We start from the raw sequence: 10,356 nt of genomic DNA, 5'->3' as shown, positions 1-10,356 counted from the left end.
CGGAGAGTCGCAAGTCGGTGGCGAGATTGTCGATGTGGTCGCTCATTGCTTGTCGCTCTTGATGCAACGCTCGTTGTGCACCAAGGAGGTGGCTCTTGGTGACAAATGAGGACATGTCGTCGTCTTGCTCAATGAAGAGTGGGTTGGTAGAAGAACTTGGCCTATCCATCATTCCAAGCAAAATGTGAGTTGGAGAAACAGAAGAACTTATACCAAATGTACCTTGACCGATGTTGAAGATGGATCAATGATCACTCAAACGCGGACAATGAAATAGCACAATTGGTACCAATTCTTGTCGGTTCTCACACCTACACAAGTAAAAGCTTATGGTGGAGCTTGGTTAGGATGGTGGCACAAAATTTGATGCAATTGTAAGTGAGCTTCAGTAATGTTGGAAAAGATTCACAAATTTGCAAATGCAACAAGTAGACCAAGCAAGGAGTGGTACACGGAAACACACACACAAAATGATAAGTGGGGTTGTGCAAACCAAAAATGAACCAAAATGTGGAGTCCACGAAAATGCTCTTGTTGCACAACACTAGAGAGACGCTAGCATGATTGCACAATAGGTGGATACGAAACTTGTGCACAACCTACTAGGCAAAAATGCAACGACCTCTATCCCAAGTATGCTATATGTATGGTGTTCCGATGGTATGATCCAAGATGATTGGATATGACAATCTTAAATATAGTATGATGCTACGGCTCTTGCTTATAAGCTCTTTGCTTATCTTTTCGTCTTTTCTTAAAAGCTTGTTTGGCTCTTTCACTTTTGAGCTCTTTTCTCATGCAAAACCTCACGAACCAAGATAGCAATTGTGTATGCAATGACAACTTTGTGACACAAAAGAGGATACCAAGAGATGTACCACTATGATATGGTATGTATGCTATGGAGTATGATCACTAATGTGCACAAGTCACGTTGCCGGCAATACTCAATGGCTAGTCTCGATGGGTAAGCAACGCAAAAGTAAGGCTATGTGGTTATCAATGCAATGGCAAGGAAATGACAAAGATGTCGTCGAGGTTACCGTCCTTGGCGATGACGAGTCCTGTGCGAAGATGAGCGGTGGTGATGTTGGTGTCGAACCGTACCTATATAGTCAAAACACAATAGGACACGAGAACCACGACTCAAAAATCTCAAAGACCAAAACATTTCAAAACTTGTCGGAGTGCGAAACGGGTGAGCGATGGTGGTTGAGGAAAACGGTTATGGTATGCAAGAGCATATGTGGAAGTGGTGGAGGAATGGGGGGGAACTAAACTGAGAATGTTCAATTTCGTCAGGGTCCAACGGGCGTCCAGGGGCTAGCGGTCGTCCGGTCACCGGATGTCCGGTACCCAGCGGTCGTCCGGTGCCTGGGCGATTTCGGGCATGGGATGAACAGCTCGTTTTCGAGGTGGAAGATGGTGGAGAGGTAAAATCTGAGCGATTTTTTGGATGAAAAGGGTGGGGAAGATTGGGGAAAGCTAGATCACACGTCGCAACACAAATCCATGGATCAAATCCAACAAAACTTCATCGCACCAACAAATCACAAAAAAAATTGGGGCTATTTTTGGTGGGGATTTTCCAAATTTGGATGAAATCAACGAAATCAAGCTAGAAAACACGGGGTAGGGGCTCCAAAAACGTGAACAACGTGGCTCATGATACCATATGATATAGGATGGAACCCTAGTGGTCGATCTTTGACGTTTGGAGGGGAATCCTACCACGAACACGACGAACACGAAGAGGGGAACGAGGGAAAAACATGAGAGAACACTCGACAAACAAGAATAAAGTCACACATGCGCTAGATCATCGAGGCACAAAGTGATACAAGATCCACGATCAACAAGGGACGATACAAAGGGTAACCGGTTCTTCTCCGTGAGGAGGTCTCTAAGATTCTTCCCTTGAAGGGGTCTTGAATCCGCTTGGGGGATCTTCTCCGAAGAGGTCCTGAGCTCCAAGGAGAAGTAACCAAATGGACGAGCAAGGCTCTCACACAAATATGAGCTAAACCAATGCTAACCCTAGCTAGGAGATGAGAGAGGTCTATTTATAGTCACAGTGCAAATGGGGGTCGAAGTGAAGGGGTACAAGGGCATCGGCCCGAGGCTGCGGGCACACAGGCAGCGGACGTCCGGTCTCTACCGATCGTCCGGTCGCTCACGGAGGTCCGGACGTCCGATAGGATCGGACATCTGCTAATTTGGCTCGGATGCAGGTGCGCGGGACGTCCGGTGGCTTCGGTCTTCCGTTAATATCCTCTCGGAAGTGCAGTTGCCGGACATCTGGTGTGGTCGGTCGTCCGCTCGCTGGGATGTCGTCGAACATGCGGTTCGGACCGGTCGTCCGCCCGCTGTAGCATGCGTCGGCTGGTATTTGGCCAGGCCGAACTCCAGGCATCGGACGTCCGGTGGCCAGCGGTCGTCCGGTGGCTATAGCGCCTTTCGATGTCTCTTCTTCTTGGCCTTCACGCTCGGAATCCTCACCGTCTTGGCCATTGAGTGCAGCCGTTCCATGGCCTTCTTTGAAGTACCTGGTCACACATAGTGTTTCCGCTTGAGGTAGTAGCCATGACTCATGTGAAGAAATGGGTATTTCGGAGAGGAGCGAGTTCACCTTATCTTCGACAGCCTTCACTCGAGCTCTTGTCATAGGTCCAAGTGGTGTCGAAGGAGATGTAGATATGTCCATGGGGATGATCGTGGGATGCTCCGCATCAGGATTGGGGGGATTGGGGGGATTGGGCCGGTGGGATAGCGGTGGCTCTCTGAGCAGTTTCGAATACCACGCCAACGGACGAGACGTGTGGGTAGTGGTGGGCCCTCCCAGGTGCATAGGTGTTGCGGGGAGGCCGAACTGTCCGTCCTGACCAGGGAAGACCTGGGCTCAATCGCGCGTGGGCCGACGAGATCGGACGGTGATAAAAGGTGTGTGCTCGAACGTGACAACCAGCATCCACTTGCTTTTTAGCATTTAGGTTAGTTAATAAGGTATTTATCGAAACTGTACCGAAATACTATTATTATTTTCATCATACCAAAATACTACTATGGTACCCCGCAAAAAAATATACTACTATGGTATTTACCAAACCGAATCATATTCTCCATTAATACCGTATTTACCAAAGTACAAGAACCGTCCTTACCAAAATACCATGTTAACCAAACTATATTACCAAATTAACCGAACACCTAGGCCTGTCACACCGGTTGCTAATCTTGACCCAAGGCTTGTAGAGTACACACTTGCAAAATGCCAAAATCATGTGACACGGGTCGTTTTCCTCTGCATTTGTTTCCTTTAGGCCCTGTTCGTTTAATCCCCTCGCTACAGGGATTGGAGGGGATTGAAGAGGTTTGACAAGGATTTTAACTTGCAAGGGATTTAATCCTCTCCAATCCCTTTCAAACATCTCCAAACCCTGCCTAACCGAACAAGGCCTTAGCGGGTTTTCCTTTCCACGCTTATTTTAACGCGGTGTTTGGATGTCTGTATTAGAGACCTCTGTATTGTATTGGTTTCAATTTCATTTCAGCCAGAAAACTATAATGAGAATGAATACGAATTCACTTGTTTGGATGTTAACTAAATTGGCTCACGGAATCCTACTGAGGTTTCAATAGGGAATCATGTTTGAATGTCAAACTATGGAATTGCATACCAACAATAGTATATGCATCAATACAGAAGTTGTATAATGTGTGAATACAGCGGCGCGCCTTCGGCTCTCTTCAGTGCTTGTAGTCGTTGCTAGGTGGTCTATGGATGTGGATATAATTTTTATTATTTTTAGTGTTCGTTTGTACTACCATGATTGAAGATGAATAGATTGGAAGTTTTTTCTGGAAAAAAAAGAATGTTGGAGGAAGAAGGGGAGTCGTGTTGATGCAGGAAGAAGGGGAGCCGTCTTGGGATCCGGTGATAGCTAGCTGGGCAGAGGAGGACCAGGAAGAAGGGGAGCCGTGTCTCGGCTGAGGAGGCCCGAGGGAGAGGAAATGGTCTCCGGCGGTGGGTCACCACAGCGCCGGGGACGAACGGAAGGGCCGGCGCCGACGGGCACTGCAGCGCATCCATCAGAGGCCAGATGGGATTTGGCCGCGGCGAGCATGGCCTGAGACAACGGGAAGGGGAGCCGGAGGAGAGGAAGGATCGATGGCGGAGGAAAAGGGGGACGGGGAGGCGTCGATCTGCAGGGCACCGTCGTCTTCGATTCGCCTGGGCGCTGCCTGGGTGCCGCAGTACTCTGTCTCGTGGCGGAGGACCGAATGGACGAAAGAGAGGCCCGAACCGTTTTCTTTTGCGGGCTTGAGCCAATTCGGCTGAAATCGGAGCTGCGGCCCTTCGAATTGCCACGAGGAGTGGGCGCGTGCGAGCAAAAACTACTGCGTATTCATTACCATTTTGGAAAAAGTCTAAAATAAACCTTGAACTTGTAGACAAAAAATAATTCAAACCCCAAACTCTTAATCCCGGAAATCAGCACAACAAACTCTTTAATCCTGGTCTATTTTAAACCTTGAGCATGTTCCCAAACAGGGACTATCTACGTGGCACGTCGAGCCCCGCGAAAGTTGAGTGCGCTCGCGACTGGGCCGGCCCAACAGACACAACCCGATTTTTCTTTTCCTCTTTTGTAAACACGGAAGTAAAAATAACAACCCCCCCCTTCTCAAAATTTTTCTTAACTCTGGAGTAATGGAACTTGCGCCCACGAGGTTCAAACTCCACCCGTGCTAGCCACTAGAACCATTGGCTGTTAGTGCTATAATTAGAGGCCCGGGAAATGTAACCACATATCGTAGCGTCCAGATTTGAAAGTATCTTTGGGCACAAAAAGAAAAGATTTGAAAAATATCTGTTAGGGCAAACGTATATTGGAAACGTGTAGGCCCGAATAACTTTTGAAATATCCATTTTTTTAAGTGCGAGGCGTGAACAAAACACGGTTAGTCATTTTAGCGAACTTTGGTCGAATAAAAAAGCGCACTGCGGTGTGGCTTCATTCTGGACCGGACGAGGTTTCGGACCTATGTAATGCAGACATGGCTGCCACTTAATTAATGAATTCCTTTTTCCCCGCAAAAAAAAGAACACTTTCTAAAAATTCTGAATACTTTTTTAAAGAACATTTTTTTTGAAAACACAATCAATTTTGAAAAAGCGAACATTATTTGGAACATAAACATTTTTAGCAAAAATGCAACAAATATTGAAACCTGAACAAATGTTTTCTTAAACAATGTAAAAAAAATGTTCATATGGTTTTATAAAATGTATATTTGAGATAATGTTACCCTGTCACATTTTCGATTTTTTTTGGAATTTCGTACATTATTTTTGTTAAAAAATATTCGTTATTTTAAAATTGTTCAAAAAAAATTTCCAAGCAATGTTTCAACGGTTTTAAAAAAATGTGTTCATATATAAACGTTCCTCTCTGTCCTTATATGCAATGTGCAATTTATAATGACGAGAAGCCGTCATGGCGATTGGCTATGTCCGGCCGCCGCGAGTTCCAGGTCCCTAGCTAGTTGGGGACCTATCACAAGCGCACTGTTGCTTCTATTTTTGTCGCACCTAATATATGAAAAGTGGGTTCACGTATATTTTAAAAAAATATTTATTTTCATTACGAAAATGTAAACAATTTTATTATCATTATGAAAATGTAAAAAAAGGAAAAAAAAGATAGCAGAACGAGCCAGCCTAGTCAACGATCCTTGCCACGTCAGCAAATACCAGCTAAACGCCCTCAAGGTTTAAAATATACCGGGATCAAAAAGTTCGGTGTGCTAATTTCTGGGATAGAAAGTTCGGTGTTCGATTTAGCTTTTGTATACAAGTTCAAGATTTGTTTTGAACTTTTTCCTTACCATTTCGGTCTGCTATTTTAGAGTACATCCAAACACCTGAATTGGGGCAGCCCAATACCAAATCCAATACAGAGAACTCAATACAGACATCCAAACACATGCAGAATCAACGTTTGGTAAAACAAATGCAAACTAAAATAACAAGGAACCAAACTTTATTCTATGGATCACTAGCTTCAAGTCAAAATGAATCGACTGATTCCACTGGATTCTTTTTCATAGAAAAAAATGTTGTTTTGTAAATCAGATTAGGCCTATGGGAGCATAAATGCATATTGTTTGAACTTTCATGACTTTAAGCAATTTTTAGGACTTGTGGTGCTATTAGCTCTTTGAAAAAAGTAGCAGACAATACTTCTTTAGAAGTAGTGTTTTTTGATTCGCAAAAATAATACTTTCTTAGAATTCTTTATGGGGTCTGCTCTCTCTCTCTCTCTCTCTCTCTATCTATCTATCTATCTATCTCTCTCTCTCTCTCTCTCTCTCTCTCTCTCTCTCCGCCTATGCACTGTTCGGGGCTCCTTCAATTTAAAAGATTTTTCTAGGAATTTTGAAGGATTGGAATCCTTCGAATGTTTTCTATGTTCGTTGTTTGATTTGTAAGAGCAAATTCGATAGGATTTTTCCTAAGGATTTATTTATTCTACATTTCATAAAAGACATAGCAATTACTGAAACCCTCGAAAGAATCCTTTGTTTTCCTGTAATGCAATCATGCAAAAGTAAATTATATAGGATTCAAATGAGCATGACATGGCAATTATATGTTTCCCCTTTTGCTGGTCAATCCTATGTTTTCATATTCTTTCGTTTTTGAAATTCTGCTAATCAAAAGGCCCCCTAAAAATTATTCTATCTACGTGCTCTTCCGGTGAATTGCATCGGGCCTCAGGGAAAATTGCCTCCGGGTGAGTGTTTGGATTCTTGTGAAATTTGTATGAATAGAGGAACTTTCCTGCATTTTACTATTCATCACGGTTCTTCCTTCGTGTTGAACGCAACAAGGGCACTGAAAAATGTCGACAAATGGCTCGCTAAATGAATCAGTGCGCAATTTTTGTACTAATAACACACTATAGTGCGATATAGCACGTTAATAGTGAACTTTAAGTCCGATATAGCGTGCTAATTTTTTTCATTGTTCAAGGTGAAAATTCCTGTGAGAATCTCTCATTCCAAGTTTCCTTTGATTGTTTTTTTAATTTTTTTAGGGGACTTTGATCGTTTTTATTTATTTTTTGTTTGAGTCAAAATCGTTTTTAGTGGATCCGAAGTTTCCTTTCAAATTCATGTGAACCGAGCAGGCCCTAAACTTGACCCACCCCACAACGGGCCATTCGCGAGTCACCCAGCACACCCGCCACGTGCCCTGGCCGCTTGTCGAACTCCGCAACGGCTATATCGGGCACCTCCTCTCTGATACGTGGGCCCAACGAATCTATGTAGTCTCGCTTTCCTTTCCTCCATGACCGCCCTTGACTTTTAAACGCCAAAAGACTCACACCCAAACCCGCACAGACCGAAGCAATCAAGCAAATCGACCAGCACATGGCGGCCATGGCCATGAACCCCACCTCGCCGGCCCCATCCGCGAAGCTCCGGACGCCTCCGTACCACCACCCCTCCCCCGCGGCTGAGGAGGAGCCCATGGCGACGCCGCCGCCGAAGCCGACGGGCCAGAGGTCGCCCATGCCGTCGCCGCTGCAGCTTTCCGGCGGGTACTCGCTCCACGAGCTGCTCCTGCTGTCCCCGTCCCCGACCTCCCGCCGCACCCGCTCGGGCCAGCGGGGCGCGGCCGGGGCAGGCGGCGTGGATTCGAGCCTGGAGATGGCGGGGACGCCTCCCATGCGGCGGCGCGCGACGCCCGCGGGGGCCTCGCCGAGGAACGCGAGGCGGGCGAGGCGGAGGCTGGAGAAGGAGGCCGAGCCGGAGGAGGAAGCCATTAGGAAGGCGCGCAGGAGGAGGTCCTCCAGGGTGGCCTCCAAGGTCGCGGCCGCGGTGGCTGTGGACAAGGCGGTGGCGGCGGCGGCCGCCGCCCCAGGGAAGGAGGACGACATGAGTTTGGCCTTGGTTCCTGCTCCTGCCGATGCCACTCATGGTGAGCATTGCTAGATTTCTGGTTGAAGAAAGCATTGCTAGATCCGAATGCTCACTTCCTAGTAACTGCTGTTGTTGTTTTAGTCACAGAAACTGACGCTCTGGAGCAGTCCGGATGGGAAAGTCTCTGGGAAAGGGTCGTCGAGCTAGTGGTGTGGAAGGACGTGGCGAAATCAGCACTCTGGTTCGGGCTGGGATCCATGTTCTTCTTATCTTTCTCCTTTTCAAGAGAGATCACTTTCAGGTATGCGTGATCTGCTACTCTTTTACCTCAAATCTCTACTCTGTTCTATGTTTCTTCCTATGCTAATCTCGTATAATTTTCCGGTGACCATCTCTGCAGCCCAATTTCTGTATTTTGTCAGCTGGGCGTTATCATTTTGGGTCTAGCCTTCTTTAAGGATTCTGTGCCACAGAGGTACGAAGTATGAACCAATGATCATTTGTGCCACAGAACTAGTTCGTTACTCTGTTCGAACCGAGCAATTAATTACAGTTTTGTAGCAGGCAGCCGGTGAGGGAAACGAACTTCCAGTTGACTGAAAAAGATGTGATTCGTGCTGCCGGAGCTGTGTTGCCGATTGCTAACTCCATCATATCCACGGCACAAGTGATCTTCTCGGGCAACCCATCGATGACTCTCAAAGTAAGCATTAAATTGTATTCCTAACTGGATCGTTCTGGCTGAAGCATAACTTTTTCCCTAAGTAATTTATAAATCTTTGTCTCTCTGATATCTGAATCTTAGGTATTGCCTGTTCTTCTGTTCGGCGCAAAATACGGTAGTCTGATTACGGTATGGAGGCTTCTAGCCACAGGTACAAAAGACATAAAGTACTAGCAGAACAATCTTAGCATGACTGCGGTCCTATATCATTTTCTTATTCACGAATTTTTGCAGGTTTCTTCACCAGTTTTACACTCCCAAAGCTTTATATCTGCTATTCAACTCAAATTCATGTGATAGGTATAATTAGTAGTCCATACTCTGGATTACCTTATTTGTTATATATGGCTACTGTTACCCAAACTCATAGCATAACACTAACAGCGATGTCTACCCTTTTTACCCCAGCTGAGAATTTGATAGACCGGGCTCTAGAAGCATGGAAGGCTTGCCCCCGCAAGAAATTCGTTGCGGGTACAGCAGTGACAGTTTGCTGGAATTTGTTTAGTGTTAAGACACGCTTCGTGGCAGGTACAGTTGGGAAAACTTTTTTTGTGGTGGCAATCTTTCAGATTTAGCTCCAATGCAGTGCTGATGAAAGTATGATATATTTATTAGCAAATGACAAGAAGTTTACCATATGAGCCTTGATTTGCACATGGAAAAAGTTGTGTAAATTCTGACACCTGTATGGTGTCATTTTCTCCACCAAAAGAATCTAGAAAGAAATGGCCTGGAGGGTTTCAGGAAACTAAAACCCAAGTCAATTTTCAATATTGGATAGGTAGTGTTAACATCTCATGTGCGAGCTTTAGACACTTGGTGCGTGAGAAAACATTCCTTTTCTTATGATTCCGGTTGAATTCAAATTCAATGTGAAAAATCGTTCATGACTGCGGCAAATTCATTATTATAACATGAAAGTGCATCTTTTTCTGGCAGCCTTCATTTCAGTAGTGATACTGCGGTACAATCATCAGACCGCAGGGCTGGTGTGATCCGGGAAGTTGAATGTTGCCAAGATGATCAAGAGCACTAGAACAGCAAATGGAGGTAGAACCATAGAAGACCGGAGTTGAATTTGCCGCAGGAATGCTTTTGATGTGTAAAAAGATTATTTTTTTATTTACTTACAATAATAATTTCTTCCACATCTAGTGGTTGTACACTTAACTATGATGTCTGTAACAACGAACTAGCAGCGGTAGACATGAGGCATATTGCAGGATCAGGACAAGTTCCACCGTATTGTTCTCCACTCCTGCAATTTTATAATATTAATAAGCCATTTCATTGAACGTTTGGCAAAAGCTAATTCTTCTTCGAGCAACTCCAATGGGGCGAACAATTTCGTCGGCCTGCGTCCATTTGGGTCGGCGCGGACGAAAGTGGAGGCCCCATGCGCCGACTCAAACGCAAATCGCGTCCGCGCCGACCCATTTCTGGCCCAAAATTGCGCCTGAAATACGTCGGCACCGACGCGGAGTGGACGCGTCGTGCGTCTCCTCGGCGTCCGTCGCGTGCCCACCTTTAGACCACCCAACCGCCACCGGTCGTCTTATTTATGACGACCGCCGACAGCGGGGCCACTAGTCAGCCAGTGGAAGCGTCCTTTTTTAAGCACGCATGCGGCGGGGGCCGGCCTCATCCACTTCTCCCGTCCACATCTGGCCTCCCACCACTCCCTTTGCTTCCTCGCTGAC

At 45.8% G+C, this 10,356-nt stretch overlaps 1 protein-coding gene across 2 annotated transcripts; it reads left to right on the top strand.

The window, feature by feature from the left end:
• The first annotated feature begins 7,356 nt into the window (after nucleotides 1–7,356).
• On the top strand, nucleotides 7,357–9,951 carry LOC123115726 (reticulon-like protein B18). Of its 2 annotated transcripts, none has more exons than XM_044536828.1 (8): nucleotides 7,357–7,987; nucleotides 8,071–8,230; nucleotides 8,330–8,404; nucleotides 8,491–8,632; nucleotides 8,735–8,804; nucleotides 8,888–8,953; nucleotides 9,062–9,184; nucleotides 9,596–9,951. In XM_044536828.1, exons 1-8 carry the CDS (start codon nucleotides 7,438–7,440, stop codon nucleotides 9,649–9,651), a joined length of 1,242 nt encoding a protein of 413 aa, XP_044392763.1. In that variant the 5' UTR covers nucleotides 7,357–7,437; the 3' UTR covers nucleotides 9,652–9,951. The 2 variants fall into 2 exon arrangements, with proteins under 2 accessions (XP_044392763.1, XP_044392764.1); XM_044536829.1 differs by having other exon boundaries at nucleotides 7,359–7,987; nucleotides 8,494–8,632.
• The last annotated feature ends 405 nt before the right edge of the window (nucleotides 9,952–10,356 follow it).

Source organism: Triticum aestivum, chromosome 5B (assembly GCF_018294505.1).
Source record: "Triticum aestivum cultivar Chinese Spring chromosome 5B, IWGSC CS RefSeq v2.1, whole genome shotgun sequence".
Taxonomy (NCBI): Eukaryota; Viridiplantae; Streptophyta; class Magnoliopsida; order Poales; family Poaceae; genus Triticum; species Triticum aestivum.
This window is presented reverse-complemented; position numbering and strand designations above follow the sequence as displayed.

What these genes read in the sequence shown, in the direction of transcription:
- LOC123115726 (XM_044536828.1), top strand. Translation starts at nt 7,438, where the DNA reads ATGGCGGCCATGGCCATGAACCCCACCTCGCCGGCCCCATCCGCGAAG. An exon ending in AAGGATTCTGTGCCACAGAG is followed by an intron (nt 8,405 to 8,490) that starts GTACGAAGTATG and finishes ACAGTTTTGTAG; the next exon opens with CAGGCAGCCGGTGAGGGAAA. An exon ending in TAAGACACGCTTCGTGGCAG is followed by an intron (nt 9,185 to 9,595) that starts GTACAGTTGGGA and finishes TTTTTCTGGCAG; the next exon opens with CCTTCATTTCAGTAGTGATA.